The 21,470-nt window shown below is 44.7% G+C and overlaps 1 protein-coding gene across 1 annotated transcript; it reads right to left on the bottom strand.

Annotated features, from left to right (window-relative positions):
- Positions 1 to 9,564: 9,564 nt before the first annotated feature.
- On the bottom strand, positions 9,565 to 18,630 carry Selenos (selenoprotein S). Its single transcript, XM_021633258.2, has 6 exons — positions 18,473 to 18,630; positions 17,806 to 17,940; positions 16,461 to 16,567; positions 12,997 to 13,086; positions 12,765 to 12,846; positions 9,565 to 10,209 (listed from the first exon to the last, which is right to left on the bottom strand). Exons 1-6 carry the CDS (start codon positions 18,546 to 18,548, stop codon positions 10,130 to 10,132), a joined length of 570 nt encoding a protein of 189 aa, XP_021488933.1. The 5' UTR covers positions 18,549 to 18,630; the 3' UTR covers positions 9,565 to 10,129.
- Between the last annotated feature and the right edge of the window lie 2,840 nt (positions 18,631 to 21,470).

Here is a 21,470-nt window from a genome sequence, read left to right as displayed (position 1 = left end):
CTGTCTGGCTATAGAAGGTAGTCACTTCAGGCTCCAAATCACATACTGCTAAGAGGTTTAGCTAAGGTTATGCCCCATGCACTCCTGGGAGCCTCCCATCTCAGGCCTCTGGCTTGTCCCCAAAAGATTTCTGTTCTCTCTTCCGGAGCTCCCACCCCACTCTCCCCACATCTAATCTCCACCCCTAATCCCCTCCCCACCCCATCTCCCATCCAGTTCCCTCCCTCCATCCACTTCCTGTTATGGTTATTTTTATAAAATTGTGTTTGTTTCTCAATTTCTCTCTTAAGCCAGCTAACGTCAAATAATTGAGACTCCATGATATTTTTTTTAATCAAACTTCACAGAATAAGAACTGAGCACTTATTACTCTAGTCGTAACCCTCTAAGCTAATTTGGCTTCTTCCCAGTGTACAACCAGAGATACTTGTACTTTGTAGCTTTTCCACTTCAGTTCCTCTCTCCTGATGTCTCCTGGACTTAAAACTCCCTACTTTAGCCTGTCCCTACATTTTCTGCTTCCTCCTCTAACACCCCCTCCCCAGGCTGGCAGGAAGTCCAGCCCTATTCTCTACCCTTCTCAACGATTGGCTGTAAGCTGCTTTATTGGCTTATCAGGTGAGAACTGGGGAGCGGTGTTCACACAACAGTGAGACAGGAGCATCTCAGAACAAGATTGCAACCAGATATGGAGGGGGTACAGAATTTGAATTACACAATAACCTTATGGCTACAACTTTCAATGTCTATTTAATTTCCCCTTCTGAATGAAATTCAAGCCTCCTCCCTTGGATTTTCCTTGTTATTTAGGATCTTTGGGTCTGTGGATTGTATCCTGGTTATCCTGTACTTTATAGCTAATACCCACTTATAAGTGATTACATACCATGCATGTCTTTTTGAGTTTGAGTTACCTCACTATATTTTCTAGTTCCCACCATTTGCCTGATTCATGATGTCCTTGTTTTTAATAGCTGAGTAGTAGTCCATTGTGTAAATGTACCACAATTTCTTTATCCATTCTTCAGTTGAGGGACATTTGGGTTATTTCCAGTTTTGGGCTATTAAGAATAAAGCTGCTATGAAGATAATCGAGCAAGTATGGTTATGGTATGGTGGCACATCTTGTGGGTATATGGCCAGGAATGGTCCAGCATGATCTTGAGGTAGAGCTATTTCCAATTTTCTGAGAAAGTGTCAGATTAATTTCCAAAATGTTTGTACAAGTTTGCACTCCTACCAACAATGGAGGAGGGTTCCCCTTTCTCCACATCCTCACCAGCACGTGTTGCCACTTGAGTTTTTTATCTTAGCCAGTCTGACAAGTGTATGATGGAATCTCAAAGTCATTTTGATTTGTAGTTTCCTGATGACTAAGGACACTGAGCATTTCTTTAAGTGCTTCTTGGCCATTAGAGATTCCTCTGTTGAGAATTCTCTATTTAGCTCTGTACCCATTTTTTTGTTGCATTATTTGGTTTGTTGGTGTTTAATTTCTTGAGTTCATTATATATTCTGGATATTAGCCCTCTGTCATTTGTCTGGGTGGTAAAGATCTTTTCCCACTCTGTAGGCTGCTGTTTTGTTCTATTGATGGTGTCCCTTGCCTTGCAGAAGTGTTTCCGTTCCATGAGGTCTGATTTATTAATTGTCCCTGCGCTTTTGGTGTTCTGTTTAGGGAGTTGTCTGGGGAGGTTTTTGTTTTGTTTTTTGTTTTGTATGCTTTGCTGTACACACTACTTCCATCATGCACACTCATAATTTAAAAGGTCAGGAGAGTGCTTTCCCCAAGCCTGGAATGTCTGCATCTTCTGGACATTGGGTAACCATAGAGTCAGTCAGTGTGCAGTGGAAGGAAGGGATGGAGCCAAAGGTCAGAAAGATGGTTCGTATCATCAGTATTTCATCAGTAACCCCAGGAACAATGTAAATGCTTAGTGGGCCTGCACTAGAGTTTTGTGTATATGGAATCACGTGTGTACCTCTTTTGCCTGTCTTCACATAACATATGCATTTTGAAATCCATCATCTGTGGCATGTGTTTCGCTCATTTCATTTTAGTGCTAAGTGACCTTTCACTGTATGAATGAACATGTCTGTCCATTCACTTGTTCTTAAATGTCTGTACTGATTTCAGCTTAGGCTGTGACACACCCGTTACTGTGAACATTTGTGTCATGTACATGTTTTCCAGGGGCTTGTGCTTCCTTCCATGTCCTTGAGTTAATATTTATGAATAGAATGACTAGGTCACCATAAATGGCATATTAGGTATCATTCATTTTTTAAAAAGTGGTTTTTTTCTTTGTTGTTTTTTTTTTTTTTTTTGTTTGTTTGTTTTTTTTTTGTTTTTTTTTTTTTTAGCTATACCTTTAATCCTAGCACTCAAGAGATATAGGCAGGTGATCTCTGAGTTTTAGTCCAGCCTGTTCTACAGAGCAAGTTCCAGGACAGCCTGGTCTACACCAGGCTGGTTTCTATCTTGGGAAAAAAAAGTTTTTATTTTTAATTTTTTGTGTAAATGTGTCTTCCACATGTGTGCAGGTACCTGAGGAGGTCAGAAGAGGGCACCAGATTCCTCAGAGCTGGCGTTCCAGGTGGTAATAAGCCATTAGACACAGGGCTAAGAAATGAACTTGGGTCTTTGTGATGCGCAGCAAACACTCTTAACTACTGGTTTACGACAAATGGCTCTTTTTTTCTCATTTTACCCTCCAGTATGGTCTAGGGGGATAGACCCTAGGGCCTTGCACATGCTAGGTAAGCTCTTTACCATTGACCCACACACATAGCAATTTCCATTTTCTGTTTCCAACAGAGATGCTTGAGGGTTACAGTTCATGTAAGAGTAACTGAAAGAGTAATTCTTCTTAATTTTAGCCATAGTTCTTGTGGTGGTATGAACAGGTACAGCCATGAGGTATGACTCATGAGGTATGACTCATGTGTTTGAATGCTTGGCCCATAGGGAATGGCACTATGAGGAGGTGTGGCCTTGCTGGAGTAGGTGTGGCCTTGTTGGAGGAAGTGTGTCACCCCTGGGGCAAGCTTTGAGGTCTCCTGTACTCAAGCTAGGCCTACTGTGGCTCATAGTCTCCTTCTGCTGCCTGCAGATCAACACATAGAATTCTCAGTTACATATTGCTCTGACAATAATGGACTAAAACTCTGAACCTGTAAGCCAGCCCCAATTAAATGTATTCCTTTATAAGAGTCATGGTGTCTCCGTGGTCATGGTGTCTCCAGCAAAAAACCCAAACTAAGACAGCGGTATCTTGTTTATTAAATAAATAAATAAATAAATAAATAAAGCAAGCATAAAGCATCTCACTTACATTTTTTATTTACTCTCTCTCTCTCTCTCTCTCTCTGTGTGTGTGTGTGTGTGTGTGTGTGTGTGTGTATGTAGCAGCCCACCAGCCACTTCCCTCAGCGCCTGTGAAAGCATGCACCAGGAGCAATCAGTACTCCTCAGCCAGCAATGTTACACTTGGGCTTCACTCCGCAGCTCCTTACAGAGCTCCCCATCATATTCCTTAGAGAAGCACAGGCCTGCCGTGAGTAGCCACCAATATCCCTGAGTGTGGGGCAGGATCCCATCTACACACACAGGCAAGCGGTGGGAAGCGACCATGGGTGTGGGATCCCTACGGCTGGCAGGACACGGGAGGAGTGAGAAGGCTTAGGAAGTAGAGGTCAGCTTCACAGTGTGTGTGTGGGGGGGGGGGCAGGAGTGGTAATCCTGTCTGCTAGGTCTACACCTTCAGGACTTAGCCCAAGTGGACTGTGTGGATGATCTCCCACAGCTCCTATAGGTCAGCCTCCTGGAGCAAAGGCAGGTGAAGAATGGATGCAGAGGGTTTGTTCTTTGTCCTCAACATTAACCTTGCTACTAGCACTGCTCAGGGATGGAATGTAATCAGGCATCCCCTGGCATGATCCATGTGGGGGTCCCATGTAACTTTTATGCCTCCTGAACCTTTAGACTCTGTCCTTTGTGACACGGGAGGGAAATGCCCACAGTGAAACTTTCTTAAAGATCATTTCTTGTGGCTGTTGTAACAAATCACCAGAAACTGATTGGCTTATAGCCAAAGAAAGGTTGATGTCATAGGGGTGGTAAGTCCAAAATTAAGGTGCAGAGGATACTGCACCCCCTCAAAGCTTCTAGGAAAGGACCCTACCTTGCCCTTTTCAGTTTCTGGTCAGCTCAGATGTTTGGGGCTTGTGGCTGTATCACCCCACCCTGTCACATGACCATCTTGAACCTGATTACATCTACTAATACCCTATTTCCAAACAGGGCCATATCTGTAGGTACTAGCAGTTAGAACATGTTTTAAATGTCTAAAAGGCAATGGTTAACCAACTTACATCCCCAGGGGCTCCAGCTCTTAGGTCAGCCAATGAAAGGCACAGGCAGTGGTAGATGGGAGGAGGCTGAGGTCAGAACACACCTGCTATTTCTCCCAGGGTCTCTGCCAGTTTGCTGTATGGCCCTCTCCTCAGAAACCTTCTGCGGATATTAGTAACTGTCTTTGGATTCACAGGTATTGATGATTCTCTAGCTTAGCAAAGCAGGCCACCCACTGCCTGGTATTGTACTGTGCCTAAACTGTGCCTTCTTGCTTGCAGAGTGCCTTTGCCAAATCTCAACAAGCCTGCATGCCTGCTGTTTCCTGCCGGCACCAGTTAAGATTATTTTTAGGTTCTTTTCTGGCTGGGAATATAGTGTATTGGTCAGAGTGGGGTTCTGCACAATTGCAACTCAATTGTTGATTGTAAATCTTGGGGATGAGCCTTAAATATAAAGTGGGCTTGCCTTGGCACAGATTCCGCCAGATTTTACACACACGTGTGTGAAGGCTGTGCGAGGTCTAATAGCACCTGGCCAGAGTTAGGCTAATTCTAAATGGCAAGTTTTTCCCCCTCCCATATTGCATTTGACTTGCAATATGACTTCATAGGTCTTCCCACTGAGTATTGGTCTCCTTCCAGCTTTTGCATATGAGCTGCTTAAGTCAATGGGATAGTAGCAAAATATGAAGATTTGAAAATGTGAGATAGATGGTTCAGTAGATGAAATGTTTGCCCAGTAAGCCCAATACCTGAGGTTTGATCCTCCAAACCCACAAAAAAACTGAAGACAGTGGCTTGCATCCACAGCTGTTGCAGGATAATTGTGAACCCCAAGACTGTGTTGTTTAGTAGAAAAGCCTGTTTCTAGTTGTGGTGTGGCTCAGCCCTAGCACACACCTTTAATCCAAGAGCTTTCTGTTTATTGTAAACAGGATTAAATAAAGTCAACTATACGTAAAAAGGCCGAGCAAGCAGCCAGGTGACAGGGAGTAAACCTAGGAAAAACCATAGAGAGTAAGAGGAACTCAGGAGATGGTTAGAGATGCATAGGAAGTAGAAGGGAGGGATATTCAGGTTTTTTTGGGGGGGAGGGGGGCTGAGACATCATGGGGAAAGAGGTTGTTCTTTTCCTTGGGATGTCATCTGAGGAAGGTCAGTTGGATGTTATGCTAGTGCCTCTCTGCGCTAGCATCTGGCTCCCAAGTGTTTATGGGTAAAATCAAATGACTGAGATTTTTTTAAACACACACACACACACAATCCCAAATGAAATCAGAGGTAGTAGAGACAAGAGAATCAAATGGAAGCTGATAGGCCAGCTAGAATGGAGTACACATAGTGGCAGAAACCAAAAGAGACTCTACTTCAACAAGATGGAAGCAAGAAATGATTCCTCAAATTTGTACTCTGATCTCTATACATGCACTGTGGTGTATGTGTTTCTGAACTGGCTAACACACAACAGTAACAATTAAAACTCTAAAAACAAACAAATAAACAAAAGCATTAAACTTTGGCACTCTGATCTTGGACTAGAACAAGCCCACTTGAAGAAGCCCAGGCTACCCTAGCCTGCTTCAGACTGAGCAGCACAAGAGCCAGTGACCTGTTGCCCAGCTGACAGTCATGAGGGATGCCAGTGGACCCAGCCAGCTTCCACATGAGCCCCCCAAATACACGAGTGAGAGCATCAAGCTTGGAGGAGCCAAGCTCCACAGACCCTCAGGGATAAGAGCTCATTTTACTTGAGGTGGCTCCCAGCACAGGAAATGCTGATGTTAATGAGCACACTTTCAAATCAGGCCACTCTGGCACGCCCTCTGCCCCCCCCCCCCCCCCCCCCCGCACTTCAGTCCACGCCCTCTATTCACGGTCTGAAGGGTGTCTTGATGATACCACAGGTGGTTATGAATGAAATGACTTTTTTTGAGGTTTGAATCAGGTGTTCAAGCAAGGAGGGCTGTATTCACACGTGCAGATATTTGCACGTCTCAGAGTACTATAAAGGCAGCAAGGGCCTGTTGTCACACTACCATGTGGACAAGAATGAAGCTACTGAGGAATATGCCTGCAACTGCTCAATACTGGAGCCTTTTCTTCATCATTTGTGAATGTTTGTGCTTCCTCCAAATTACTATTTACTTTTACACATTAATGTGTTATGTGTTGGAGGCAGGAGGAAGTACATATGTGGAGGTCAAAGTACAACTTACAGAAAGAATCAGTTTGAGGGTATGAAAGGAAAAGAAAGAAAGAAAATGTTGAAAGGTCTGGCCACCCATCCACCCCCTGCTACTACATAGCCTGCCTGCATCGGGAGCCACTACAATGTGCAAGTAAGTACAGGCGAGGTGGGAAAGAAAGAGAAGTAGGACAAGTTTCAGCACTATGAAGAGAGGCTTGAGGGTGGAGAGGAGCAGCCTCATTGTGAGTGGCCTGTCCTGCCATCTGAGCCCTGGTGAAGTCTCTTCCCAGTGCTGCTGCTAAGGGCCATGTCTGGGTTCTGTGGCCACGTAGCAGCTGGAGTCTGTGTCAATGTCTGTGGCCCATATTGTCATCAAAGGCCCTGCAGACATCCCTGGTCTGTGCTGCCACTGGGACCATGTAGATGTCAAAGGACCTCACAGAGCTGGTCCTGCCCCCCCCCCGCCCTCTACCAGGTACAGCACTTGGAATAAGCCCGCACCCTGAGGGTGTGAGCGAAGGCGGCTGGCTCCTTCCTGCAAATTTGATTTTCATTAATGCGAGATGAATGTCTTCTACGAAACACTTTCATATCATATTAATGACATGATAGCAAACAGCATTCACGGGTTACTAGGCAACACAAGGACCCTCTAATAATCTCCTCTGTACTCAAGAGGCCAAAGAGGGAAGATGTTGTCTGTGGTATTGGGTGAGCTAGCCTGGGCAGTGGGAGGGTTGATGGGCTGGCCAACTCAGGTACTACCCAGGCCCAGACCCAGGACTTTGAGTTGGCCCACCCCAACATCTACCCTGTCTATGAACTGCTGGAGCGTGTGAAGGGGCTGGTCCTGCAGAGCCAAAGCTGTAGTATCTCCATGACAGAGGGCAACAACAGGATTATCTGGAAAGGATCCTAGTGAGAATACAGTATTGATAATGTAGCAAAATCCAGAGGCCTCAAATCAGACCAATGACTCACTGCGATGAACATTTGCAAGATGAGTGGACAGCAGGGCATACTGTAGGACACACTGTGACAACACACTACCATTTCGACGAGATTTGTTTTCATTTTACTTTATTTTGGGTGGAAGCTACAAGGGCAGAGGGAGAATGAGAAGGGATGGAGAGATGAATGGGATTGGGGTGCATGATGTGAAACTCACAAAGAATCAGTAAAAAGTTAAAAAAAAGAGTAAGCTCTGAGCGCCCTGGTGGCTAGAAGTCAGGAAGGTGAGAAAAAGCAGGAGCAGCAGAATGGACTGTGGTGACAGCACACTGGCAGCTGCCTTTCTGCACGTGGGCAGGACAGAACACAGCCTGGCTTCCAAAAAGGCTTTACTTCTGGCTCAGTCCATCCTTCCATGTGAGCCTGGGGTTTTGACGTTTGTACGCCTACCCTCGGTTCCGTCTTTCTAGAGCAGGCAGACCTTTGGTGATCCCAGGCCACACATCTGAAGTGCTTACTGCCCTCAATTTGTCACCCACAATGTTGTTTCTTTGGCTGGACTAAGCCACCCACACCATGATTAACTAAGGCTTTGGGTGACAGGAACACCAGGACAAACTAGACTACACTACTTTTTTTTTTTTTTTAGACTACACTACTTAACATTGAGCAAGTTACTTGACTCCTCTAGCTTCAGTTCCTAAAACCAAACTAGCTGCTTCACAGGCAGAGTGTTAACCTGGTCTGCAGACACCACACGGGAAGAGCTTTTCCAAACGACATACAGGTGGCAAACTCAACACAATGCCCTTTGTCTATATACAGGCAGCACTGTTAACTCTATCCATTCCGAATGGCATCATTATCAAAACCTGCCAGGAATGCCTAATAGGACACAAAAAACACACCTTCCAGTACCTTTTCCTCCTATTCAGTTTCTACTACAAATTGACACTGCACCTTAAAGCCACTAAACACAACTCAGACCCCTCTAGATGCCAAGCCTTAATGAGCTCTTTGTTTCTAATTCCAGTGCTACCTCAAGCCATCCCAAAACTTTTAGCCTTCACACTGGCCAGCCTGTCCTAGAACTCAAATCCTCCTGAGTACTGTGACTACAGGAAAGCACTGCTCTACCAGTCTCCCCAGCTAAGTCCTGCACAGACTGCTCTTACTTTTATGTCAAGACAGACAACCACATACTATTTCACCTATGTAGACTTCTAACTTCCTAGCCAAGCGTGCTACTCTGGTTTAATTTTTTTTTGTTTTTCATGACTGATTCTATGGCAGGAGTGTCCAGCATCCACCATATAACAAAGCTGGCCTGAGTTGAGAATGGTTTTGGTGTTTAAAAAAGTCTTAAATAATATAAAAATCAAAGACTGTAGGTGGGCATGGCAGTGCTAGGCTAACCAATGAAGAGGCAGAGGCTGGTGGATTTTTTTAGTTCAAGGCCAGCCTGGTCTACAAAGTGAGTTCCAAGACAGCCAGAGCTACACATAGAGGACATGCCTAAAAAATAAAAATTAAAAAAAAAAAAAAAAATCAAAGCAGGACACATAACACCCATACATTATCAGCAGTCTTGTAGAAAGTCCAGCTGGCCCTCTCAAGGATAAGAAATAAGCCATATGTGAAGAGGTCCTGGCAGTTCAATCCAGACTTTGTTGTTGGGTTTGTATGTGGCAAGATAGAGATTTGCTACATAGGGCCAGCCTGGCAATCCTCTGGTAAGTATTTACAGGCAAGCAACTCCAGGCCTACCTGTTTTCCTTTTAAACATGTTTTAGCAGCTTCTTACTTGTGTTTCCTTTGGCAGGGTCTCACGATATAGCTCTGGTGAGCCAGGAACTCACCACATAGCTCAAGCTAACCTCAAGTTGGCAGTTATCCTCAAGCCATGTGCCCGGCTTGTGGGGTTAGAGGCGTGCACCACCACCGTCTGCTGTGCTAACTTTTATACTACTAATGTAGCAGCTACACCCCAAGGAGTCTGTCAGCTTTTACAATCAGCGAGACTGTCTGCCATGAGCTGTGAGAAATAAGTACAATAACCGGAGACTGTGAATGATAAAAAGCTGTTTAATGTCTGATAGACAAAGTCAAGCTCACAACCAAATTTCCTTGAGTTTAATAAAGATGCTAAAAATGTTACATTTTAAGTATTTAACTTTTTTCTTTTTTACAAATTTCTATACATAAAAATAAATATACAGAAGCAAACCCCGTCAACTGTGCACCTCAGTAATCCTCACTGGTGGGCTCACCATTTATAAGGAAGACATCATTGAACGCATCCTGTCACAGAGACCATCCTGTCAGCAAGGACTTCTACCCCGAAGGATCATCACTGGGCCTCCTTTTTGAAGTTTGCTAAACAGGGAGAGGCCTTCAACCTATCAACTAGCAAGTAGCCATGAAATCAATGACTTTTGTCTAAGTAGAGTATGACCTAATGACAATGTCCATAGCTCACACTGACCAAAGCCCTTAGAATACAGGTAGCTACGAATGGAAATAAGCCCCACCTCTCCTTGGCTAGTCACTGTGAAAGTGTGCGTAAGGCAACTGAGTTGAGGGTTAAGGGTTCACCTTGCTAATGTCAAAGCGACACTAACAAGGGTCTTAGCTTCATCCACCAGATGATGGGCCCCTGCGTCCAGGTCTCCAGGCGCAGGTTCCACCCCCTTCACCCGTCAGAGGGTTATAACCTGGAAGTGAAAAGGAAACAGAACCATTTTGATGGCTAGAAAGCCAGGATGTTCTATATTAAAGATATAACCACAAATCTAGATGTAAATGGCAAGATATAGATTCCAATTCCATGGCCATTTCTAAGGGACTTTAGCTATTATATAAAAAATAAGGTTCAGCCAGCTGTGTAGGCTTTAATTCCAGTACTTGGGAGGCATGCAAAACAGTCAGAAATTACTCAAGATAGCCCAATCTAATTCTATAAAGACTCCAGTCACCATGCATAAAAGAAAACATACATTTAAATAAAGGCTACTTAAGCTGCAGAAAACTTTCAGGTGTGGGGGTCACACCTGTAGTCCTACTCAGGAGACTGAGTATAGATCACCAGGCCAGCCTTGACCACACTGATTTCCAAAGCAACCAAGGCTAGTTTGAGACCTTGTCTCAAAAACGAAACAAAATGAAAACACTTAAAAAGGGTGTGTTGGTCCAGGCTTAATCTCAGCATTTGGGAGGTAGAGGCAAGAGGATCAAGAAGTCAAGGTCATCTTGGCTACATATTGAGCTAGAGGCTAACCCGGGGCCTAAGATGTTGTCTCAAAAACAAATCAAGAACAAAAACTAAACCAAACAACCACTTCTTTCCACTTCTAGTAGTCAGAACTGGGTCACCTACATCCCTTTTCCATCTTTCCCTCCCACAAGAGCACCTCACAGCCAATAAGGATAACTGGGTCTCTGCCAAATGGCCCACGCTCCAGAGCCAGCCAGACCGTATGTGGGCTGGTTCTGTTCCTTCCTTGCTCACTGTGAAATCTTGCCTTCAGCCTTAGTTTCCTCATTTGCAAAGCCAGGCTGTTTAGGCTGGCCCTTGCTCAGGACTGCTGGACAGCCCAACAAGCCATGTACAAACGTAGGCATGTCAGAGGCTCCATTTCCTTCAGCTTCCACTGTGTACTCAATATTTGAGAAGTTTCAAGTCGTAGTTAGCTGTTCCACACTTCTCCAGCATGCTGGGCTAGATTTCTGACAGTAGGGACTAGAGAGCAGCAAAATTGGCCAAGTCTGTGCTCAAGTGCCTCAGGCCTGTGTCCCAGGCTACACTTATTTCTCAGAGCTGTGATCCAGACCCCTGCCCCAACCTCCCAGGCAAAATATGAAGTCTTCAAGTGAAATTGAGTTCTTTTTAAATATATTTTTCTTTGAGAATTTAATATATAAACATAATATATTTTGATCATATTCATCCACCACGACTCTCCCTCTCAATTCCTGTACTTAAAAAACAAACAAACCCCACCATATCAAATTAGTGCTGTCTGTATGTGCATGGGTGTAGGGCCAGCTACCGGAGCCATGCCCCCAGAAGAAAACAAGTCTTTCTCCCCTGGTGGCCATCAATTACCAATAACTCTTCAGCTAGGGGTAGGGCCTTAGGCGCCCCCACACCCCCCTGCCAGAATGCAGACTGGTTTGATCTTGTGTGCACAGTCATAGATGCTTTCAGTTCCTGAGTGCAATGGCTTGTCATGTCTTAAAGACAATATTTTGCAGTATTCCTCGACTACCTTCTCCCTCTTACAGTCTTTCCACCTTCTACAATGTTCCTGAGCTCTGGAGGGGAGGAGGAGAGATAATAACACTAGGTTCCATTGCTGCAAACTCAGGTTGAATGACAAAAGATTGCTGATTTCTCCATTTGTGTGAACTGAAGACATGCTGCTACAGTGCCACCTCGAGAGTAGACATGTCCACAGTAAAAAGCTAAGGGAATATCTGTCTATAGCCTGAGAAAGTTACTCACAGGAAACAGGGCAGCACTGCTAGCAAGACACTGACAGTGTCTGCCAGACACTGCTCTGTAGACAGACTACTTTTATTCTGGCTCATCTCTCCTTTCACACTGTCATCACAGGGAAAGGAGAGAACACAGAATCCAAGCACAATCATCCTAATTGCTTAGTGAAGAGCCATCCAGCACTCTGCATCTGCTTCCCTTATCTCTACAGCTCTAAACTTGGGACACAGAAACAAAGAAAACATTTTTTTTTTCTTTTGGAAGACAGACTCACAATGTAGCCTGGGCTGGACTCAACTTGGGCAATCCTGCTCTAGCTGCCCAAGTGCTAGGATCACAAGAATACATTGCATTCTCAGCTGGAGAATCTTACTGTTAAAAGGAAAAGATAGAGCTGGGAAGAATGGCTGCTCGGTGGGTAAAGGGACTTGAGCAAGCACAAGGACCCGAGTGCAAATCCCAGCATCCATGTACAAAGTTAGGCACATGCAATCCTGTGCTTGAGGTTAGAAACAGACTGCTAAGGCTTTCCAGCTTCCAAACTAGTTCCAGGATGAGGGAGAGACCCTGTCTTTAGGGAATAAGGTGGGAACTGACAGAAGACGCGTCCTAAAAGTCCTAATATCCTGCTCTGGCTGCTGTGCACGGCATGGACACATGTTCTGGCATGGTCAGTGCACAAACACCACACACATATAAAGTACAGATAAAAAGACAACATATCTTGTAAGTGTTGAAAATCCTTTATGTTTCACATTGCTTGGTTCTTACCATTTCCCCTCAAAGGCTTTTTGTCAGATTTTCCTTTGCGGGTGACAGATGATGAAGTAGAAGGTCCAGGACCATCTTCTTCCTGTTTTAGAAAACAAAGGCTTAAGATTTAATGAATTCTACGTGGAGCTGGGAGCATAGCTCAGTATGCCACGCTCTGGATTCAATTCACAAAGCCACAAAACCACTCCAAACCCCAGCATTCTGGGCTAATTGCTGTCACTTCAGTTACCTGAGGCCTTCCTGGATTTCTTCTGTAACTTCTGCCTTCTTGCATGCTGTCCCACATTTCAATCTTCTGTCTCCTCTTTTCTTCTTCAAGCTAAGAAAGAACAACACATAATGATGTGGGCACACCTTTACTCCAGCACTCGGAAGGCAAAGGCAGGTGGATCTCTGAGTTCGAGGCCAGCCTGGCTTACAGAGTAAGTCCCAGGACAGCCAGGGCTGTTACACAGAAAAACCCTATCTCTAAACAAACAAACAAAAAATACCTCCCTCCTCACACAAAAGAAAGCACATACAGGAATTACTCATAAGCTCCTTCTATTCTCAAAGAAAATGATCATTTTGAGAATTCTTAATTCAAACATCTCCTCCCAAAAAACTTCACTTTTATCCCTTAACACACAAAACTGGGCATGGTGGTATGCACCTGTAATCCTTGCCCTCAGAAAGATGAGAGAAGCCAGCCTGGCCTACACAGTAATACCCTATCTCAAATAAAACCTTTATTAAAAGTTTTTAAAATGTATGGAAAAAGAAACAACAATTCCATTATTTCAATTCACCCCTACCAGTCCATTTTGATAATACAAAGAACTGACCTGGAATGGGTGTGTGCAGCTGGCAGAACTATTTTATTTATCATCACCTGGGTGTCGCCTGGCTGTGACCCTTAGCCTTTCCACCTCAGGCACTGGATCACAGGACAACATTTCCTAGTGCATTGGGAAGCCAAGCACTATGGAAACATAAGGGAAGGTGAATCCCAGCAGACACCCACACTCAGCAGGGAGTGCTCGAGAAAGCCTGTGGTAGGACCCAACGCGTGGTCTTTGCCTCTGCTTCCTGTTCCATGGACAGTAGCCATTTTTTTAAGCAGCCAGGTACTATAGTGAACATGCATGTTAGAGGCATGCAATCTCACAGAGCAGTCAGATCTCTGTGAGTTCAGGCTTGTCTGGTCTACAGAGCGAGTTTCAGGATAGCCAGGGGCTATACAGAGAAACCCAGTCTCAAAAACACCAAAAACCAAAAGCTAAACCATCCAACCACCACCAACCAACCATCACTACCACCACCACCACCACCACCACCAACAACAACAACAAAAAACAAAAACAAACCAACAACAAAAAAAGAATGTATAACTGATCTGGGCATGGCGGTACAGGCCTGTGATCCCCAAATCCCCAGCTCTAGGGAAGCAGAGGCACACTTCTAGGATAGCCAGGGCTACATGAGACCATGCCTCAAAAAGAAACAACAAAAGAATCTGATCCATCTTAACAAGACCAAAACCAAAGGGGTTGGGGGCTTGCAGCAAGATGGCTCAGCAGGTAAAAGTACTTGCTGAATAAGCCTGATGACCTAGTTGAGCCCTAGAACTCATGGTAGAAAGAGAGAATGACTCCTATAAATTTCCTCTGATCTCCACGTGCACACCATAGTATGAGCATGCCTGCACTCACACAAAAATAATAATAAACATCCAAAATGGATGTGTAGCAGATAAACTTTAGCATTACCCTGAGAGATCTAAGCTAACCATGAGCCAGGCAGATATGATGAACATTCAAAAAAAACATGTACATACTACTTCCATTTCTACACAAAGGGACCCATACAATATGCACATAAAATATTGGAAGACCTATATCTGTAAAAATACCTAAAAATATTTAACATTATATGGGCTACTTAGGTGGTAGTTAAGAAACAGGGGCAGTGGAGACAATTTCCACAGAAGAGATTTCTATGCCACAGGTTTCTAATTATTGACTTTAAAGTCAGTAGCAGACGCTTTAGGCCAGTGACTGAAGAGAAGGTGGCAACTGGCTTACACAGACAATGAAGGCCGCTCCTGGAACAAGCGTTAGGGGGGAGGGAGTATGTTTGTGTCTTGTTATGTCCTTTCCTTCTGGGTCCCAGACAAGCTGGGCACACCAGACCGAAGGGATGACCAGGCAAAAATAAGAGAAGCTGCCAACTCTGGCAAGAAGGCACATGTCCCGACACAACTGAGACTAATAACATGACCAAATTCTCTGGTGCTGCGAAGCGGGCAGAGGGTTCTTGCTGTGGGGATGAGACAGGCTCTGAAAGCGTCTGGACTTAAACTAGAGAACAGTGATTTCAACGACAGATCAGCTCAATGCTGAAGTGCAAATATGTTTGAATGAAATGCACCCAGAGGTTCTTGTGTTTGAACACTTGGTCTCCAGCTGCTGACAGTGTTGGTGACTGTCATAGAACCTTCAGGAGGGGCAGCCTTGCTGGAGAAAGTATGTTGCTGGAGGTGGGTTTTGAGATTTTACAGCCTGGCTCCGTTTCCTATCCTCTCTGCTTCCTGTGTGAGGATGAAATGGCATCAGCCTACTTCCTGACTGCCAGGCTGGCCTCAGGCTAATGCTGCCATGACAGACTATATCCCCTCCCAGGGATTGTACTACAAAATAAACTCCCCAGTTGCTTTTGTCATTTCATCATAGCAACATAAAAGTAACTAACACAGCAATCTTACTCCATGAGGACCAGTGCAACCTACCTGGCTGCTCAAAGCAATCCTTGGTCCTGTCTTCCCCTCACTTCCTACCTTTCCTCCCATGAAAACCCACACCAAAAAAATGTACAAACAAAACCCAATTGCCAACAAACAAACAAACCCCAAAACAACAACAAAAAACCCAAACCCAAAAGCTTCCAAATTCCCATCTTCTGGTCCACACCGCCATACACACCATCCTCATCTAAGCCTTATACTGCCTCTTCTTGGCACTCCTGAAACCCACTGCAGTGTGCCTGACAATCCCTAAACCAGGTCATATGCCAATACACAGCTTCAAGCAGAGCTAAAAATGGAGCTTGGAATCCCAGCACTTGGAAGGTAGATAGGCTGTATCTACTCTGGCTCTAGTGGCATGTGACCTGGCAAACCATTCTGTGGAGTAATAGTGTTATAAGAAAACACTTGAAGGCAAAACAAACAAAAGATACATCTTTCTTCAAGAGTATTTCTCCCTTCAAATTCATTTCAAAACTGCACAAAGCAAGCATGCTGACCAAAAGTAAAACTAAATAAAATTAATTCTTGATATCCACACAGAAGACACGTACCCAGACACGCACACTGTCCTCACGTGCTGCCTTTCACTGCAGCAATGTAATTACACACCTATTCCTAACTAGCATATCTTTCTCTGCATCGCCAATGTTAACACAGTAGACTCTGAAATACATCTTGAATTTAATGAGTGGGAGCTCTATAGGTTTCAAATAACAGTAAACATACTTTATAGACTGTTATCACTAAGCCTTGAACAATTTAAAATTAACTTATTCAAAGTCAAACCAGCTCAGGGGTAGAAATGTGGGTCCGTGATAGAGACTTTGCCTAGCATGCTCAAGGCCCTGAAAAAAAAAAGAAAGAAAAGACAAGATCCAACAACTTTATTAAGTCAACCCAGTTCATACCTGTCTTAGTTTTTCCTTATGTTTTTCAACTTGGGCATTAAGATCTTCCTGCATTCTCAAACGAGCAGCAGCTAAAGCCTCTTGTCGCTTAACAACAGCATCAGGTTCTGAGGTAGAAAAAAACCAGGCATGACTCCATATGAAATATGACAGGTCCGAATGTCAGAACACAACAAAATGCACTCTTGTGTACTCATAGCACTGAGTGCCCCGACAGCTGCCACTGTGAGACTCCACTATACAATGGCCTTCTCTCTTGCAATGACCTTTAGGCTGACCAGCATTCCATTCCACACGCACAGCTGAAGGCTTTTGCATCTTTATCCATCATCCCTTGGTTAGCCCAAGACTATGAGAAGAGGTGTAAGATCCTTGCTCCTACAGAGAAAGTCCTTTCAACTACCATTAAGAACCTGAACGTCCCAGTTTAGCTTACTTTTGGCTCAGACAGGCTCTCATGTAACCTCTATTGGCCTCAAACTCACTATGTCCCACCAGAATGGCCTTGAACGCCTGATCCTCTTGCCTCCACCTCCCAGGGTGAGACTATATAGTTTGCCACCAGTGGTGGCCTATGCCTGTAATCCCAGCACTCTGGGAGGCAGACACAGGTATACCTCTGTGAGTTCAAGGCCAGCCTGGTCTACAAAGTGAGTCCAGGACAGCCAAGGCTACGCAGAGAAACCTTGTCTGGAAAAAAACAAAAACAACAACAAAAAAGTTTGCCACCATGCCCTCTTTTATTTGGTACTGGAGATCAAGCCCTGTGTCTTGTGTACACTAGTCAAGCACTCTACAAACTCAGTCACAGCCCCAGCTCCAGCTTACTTAAAAACATTAAAAAAACAAAACGAAACAAAAATAAAAATAGGGTCTCATTACGTAGTCCTGTCTGACCTAGAAATCTCTATGCAAACCGGGATGACCTCAAATTCATACAGATCTGCCTGCCTCTGCCTCCTGAGTGTTGGGATTACAGGTGTGGGCCGCCACCAACCCTGACATTTTTTAACTACTTGTAAATCAAGCCTTTCCACCCCAATCTCAGTACTGTGATAACTCAGGTAAATGGTGATCTGTATTTTAGTTATAGTGCAACACGAAACATTTAACATTTCTTTGGGATACACCCAGCAGAAGTGTAGCTGTTAGTCAGAATGGCTGCTAGTCACAATGGCTGCCCTTTGAGATTTTTTTTTTTAACAACCAAATGATGTGTGGAAATCGGGTCTGATGAGGTCAGTTTTTGCACCTCAACAAAAAATCTTTCAAAACCTAAACTCAAGGCATGTCTTGCTGCCACCACTAAGATCATTCAGCTTCATTTCTGTCATGTGACACTAACCCAGAACAGCTTCAGCCTGGTCCAGCTGCCTCTGCCTCAAAGCCCTCAATCGGACGGAGAGCTTCTGGATGACAATGTAGAGAAGGATGCAGCTGAAGAGGACGTACCAGCCATAGCTGGCCAGCAGGGAGCCCACTGGAAAAAGAAACCAGTTTCAGAAACGGAAAACAGCATTTTTCATTAATACTCGACAAAGATAATCACAGCTCCTTCGTCAGAACTTTCACGATCTAGCCGAGGAAACGGATTCCTAAGTAGTGAATCGCCGGGTAGAGAAGCTTCTCAACCACCAGGGGAACCCGCGGTGTGCTGGGCAAGGCAGCTGGGTTCTGACGGACTAAGGGGGACGTGTCTACACGATTCAGGAAAGCAAAGGCCATCCAGACTCTCGGAGCTACACTCGGTAAAGGAGACAACAGCGTGTTAGGGCTGTGCAGAGCGGAACGCCGGCCGGAGGAGTCCAGTCACTACAGAAGGGAAGTGTTAAAAGGACTCCGGCGAACCAAGTCCGCGAGCCGCCGGCCCTGACGAGGGCGACTTCGAGGAAGCCGCGCTCGGGCCCAGCCCGCAGTCCCGGCCTGCCCGCGGCCTTAACGCCAAGCCTCCAGGTAGACCCACCGAGCATCGCGGCGTCCGCCGCACGCCCCGCCGCCCCGCCGCCCCTCACCTGTGACGTGCAGGAACCTCAGGCCCTCGGTCTCCAGCGCCGGCCGCGCGGGCAGAAGCTCCTCTGCGCTCTCCATGGCCGCCGAAGCCAACGACTCGCCCGCCGCCTGGCTCAGCTCGGCGCTTCCGGTTCGGCCCTATGTACACGTGGCGCTCACAGCTGCGGCCGTCCTGACCTATCGCGGCTCGACTTGCCTCAAAGCTCGACCAATCACAGAGAGGGTGTGCCCAGAGGGCGTGGCTTAAGGAAGCCCGGGCGGAAGCGCGTTTGATTTTCGGGGAGGCGCTGGTGCGTTTGGTATCTCTTGAAGCTCAGCGGGGATAACCGATCTTGCAGGCGTTTCCCACACAGATTGTATTTGATATTGATTGGACACTGAGGCCCAAGAGACCTAAAGTCTCCTGAGAATGAGATTTGCGTTTTGCCCTTGTCAAGGGGCCACTGAGGGTTGTTACGTAGGTCCCCTTTTGAAGCGTGCAGAAAGCAACCTACTCTTTTCTTTGGAACCACAAAGGAAAGAATGAACGTAGTAATGACTCCAGCATGTTTAGATTCTTAACTAGGTGTCACATTACCAGTTTCTGGAATGCCTCCCTGCAACATATTAGGAAAGCAATAATGGAGATTGCTGCAATTTGAAATAGAACTGATGGAATCAAATTTCCTAAATTAGGTTAATGGGATTAAGAAGGCCAGAACTTTATCTGTGGTGTTTAAAGGTGAGGCCTTTGGGAAATTATTATAGACGGTCAGTGTGGAGTTCCCCAGGGAAAAGGAGACGAGATTTATATGCCCTCCCCCATGACTCCACACAGCCAGCTCTGACGGAATCTATACTGAGCTGCACCATGCTTTGCGAACTTTGAATCTCCAAAATGGAAACAAAGCTCATTGCTTCATCCAACTAGTCTGTCTAGTATCTTGTTACAGTAATAAGCTAATGAAGTGACTCCGATTGAAGGACTGGTGTTCATGGGACGTGGGAGAGAAAGGCCTGAAATCACTTCAGATTATCAACTACCTTGAAAATGGACTTTGATGACTGTGTATTATCAGTTAAGAATATGAAGATAGCCATCAGTTTGCTGAATCTTGCAAGTTTTATATTTTCAATGTTTTCCTCTTAGTAGTAAAAAATGATCATTCTGTTTAAAAATTCTGATTACTGATAATTGGCCCCCTGAACTCTACCTCTGACCCACACCCCCCAGTTTGAACCACTCTTTGCTTAAGGTAATTTCTCAGTTACTTTGGCTTCATCATACAAATGCAAGTGAAAGAGCTGGTTAAGAGGTAGGAGGTTTGCTTAATTTGTCTCTTTATCCACTTCTTAATAACAGATATTAATCATGTAATCATGATGATGAAATGTGTAGTAACTTAGTTTCATAAAAAGAGGTTGAGAAAACAAAATACTGGGCAGTGGTAGGGCAAGCTTTTAATCTCAGCACTCAGGGGGAGGGGCAGGGGATCTCTGAATTTGAGGCCAGCCTAATCTAGAGTTTCAGGACAGCCAAAGCTATACAGAGAAACCATGTCTTAAACAACAAACAAGCTGGGAGGTTGTGGCTCATGCCTTTAATCCCAGCAGAGCCAGCTTAATCTAGAGTTCCAGGACAGCCATATAGCTATACAGAGAAACCATATCTTAAAAAACAAACTAGCTAGCCAGGTGTGGTGGCACATGCCTTTAATCCCAGCAGCAGCAGGTGAATCTCTGTGAGTTCAAACCAGCCTAGTTAGTCTACAAAGGGAATCCAGGCCAGCCAAGGTATCCACAGAGATACCCAGTCTGGAAAAACCAACCAAACAAACGAAAAAAGACAAAAACAAACAAACAAAAGAACAACCAACAAACAAGCCAGGTGGCAGCTCATTCCTTTAATCCCAGGTCTTGATGGAGGCAGGTGGATCTCTGAGTTCCGAGGCCAGCCTGGTCTACACAGAGAAACCCTGTCTTGGAAAACCAAAATAAACAAAAAGGGAGGTGGCTGGATATGATCAAAGTACGCCATACACACATATGAAAATGTCCTAATGAAATCTATTCTTTTACATAATGACTATATGCCCCCTTGGGACTTGTAACATAAAATGGAAACCAACAATTCATAAAGACAATGTTAAAATATACAAAGTAGGACTAGGGATGTATTACCATTGGTCAAGCGCTTTCTTGCCCAGCATGTACAAAGTCCCAGATTTAAAGCCTCTCGGTACATAAATTGAGTATGGTAGCAAATGCTTCTAATCTCAGCTTTTGTGAGATGGAAGTACAAGGATCAGGAATTCAGGGTCATTGTTGTCGTCAATAGGAAGGCCACACTAGGTAATGTGAACCTGTCTCAAAAAACAAAACCATGTGAGACAGAGAGACAAAGGCAGGCAGATCTCTAGGAGTTCTAGGTTAGCCAGGGCTACATAGTCTTTCTCAAAAAAAAAAAAAAAAAAAAAGCCAATTAAAACACACACACTCAGCAGTTTTGTTTGCTGTCCAGAAGCCAAAGTGTACCTAGGTATACACAGTATAATATTCAACTAAAATTTAAGGCATTTTTAATTGAATGCATGGATCTTAGGTTTTTATTTCAATTCCTACAATACTGCTCCTACTTCTCAGGTGTCTTACCTTTTTTCCCTCTCATCAAGTGGTAGCTGTCTAGATTCCTATTTAATCTAGCACCTCAACAGCTCAGGTGTTACTTGGGAAAATTGGGCAAAGGAAAACAGTAACCACTGATTATGTAGACTAAATGCTCTAAGTTGTCACTTCTTGTTATCCCATCCTTGAATGGGTCCTTCTTCCAGCCATGTGCATGTTAGAAGTTCCCCAGGTGGCTTGCATTGGTTAACGGCTGGTAAGCAGAAGTGTTAAAAGTTCTGAGTATAGTTTGGCAGGCTGTCCAACGAGAATTGGGCACAGAAATTGATCTACCCTAGTTAATCACAGATGTCACAAGATTTGAACGAGCCTGGGTTCCTCAACATCCAACTACGG

This window comes from Meriones unguiculatus, chromosome 14 (genome assembly GCF_030254825.1).
Source record: "Meriones unguiculatus strain TT.TT164.6M chromosome 14, Bangor_MerUng_6.1, whole genome shotgun sequence".
NCBI lineage: Eukaryota > Metazoa > Chordata > Mammalia > Rodentia > Muridae > Meriones > Meriones unguiculatus.
Note: the sequence above shows the minus strand (reverse complement) of the source record. Positions and strands in the feature narration are given on the sequence as shown.

Excerpts from the sequence above, each read along its gene's own strand:
- Selenos (XM_021633258.2), bottom strand. The coding sequence starts at position 18,548 with ATGGAGAGCGCAGAGGAGCTTCTGCCCGCGCGGCCGGCGCTGGAGACC. Across the intron at positions 17,941-18,472 it reads GAGGTTCCTGCACGTCACAG|TGGGCTCCCTGCTGGCCAGC; the intron begins GTGAGGGGCGGC and ends TTCTTTTTCCAG. Across the intron at positions 10,210-12,764 it reads AAAGCCTTTGAGGGGAAATG|GTTATAACCCTCTGACGGGT; the intron begins GTAAGAACCAAG and ends TTTCACTTCCAG.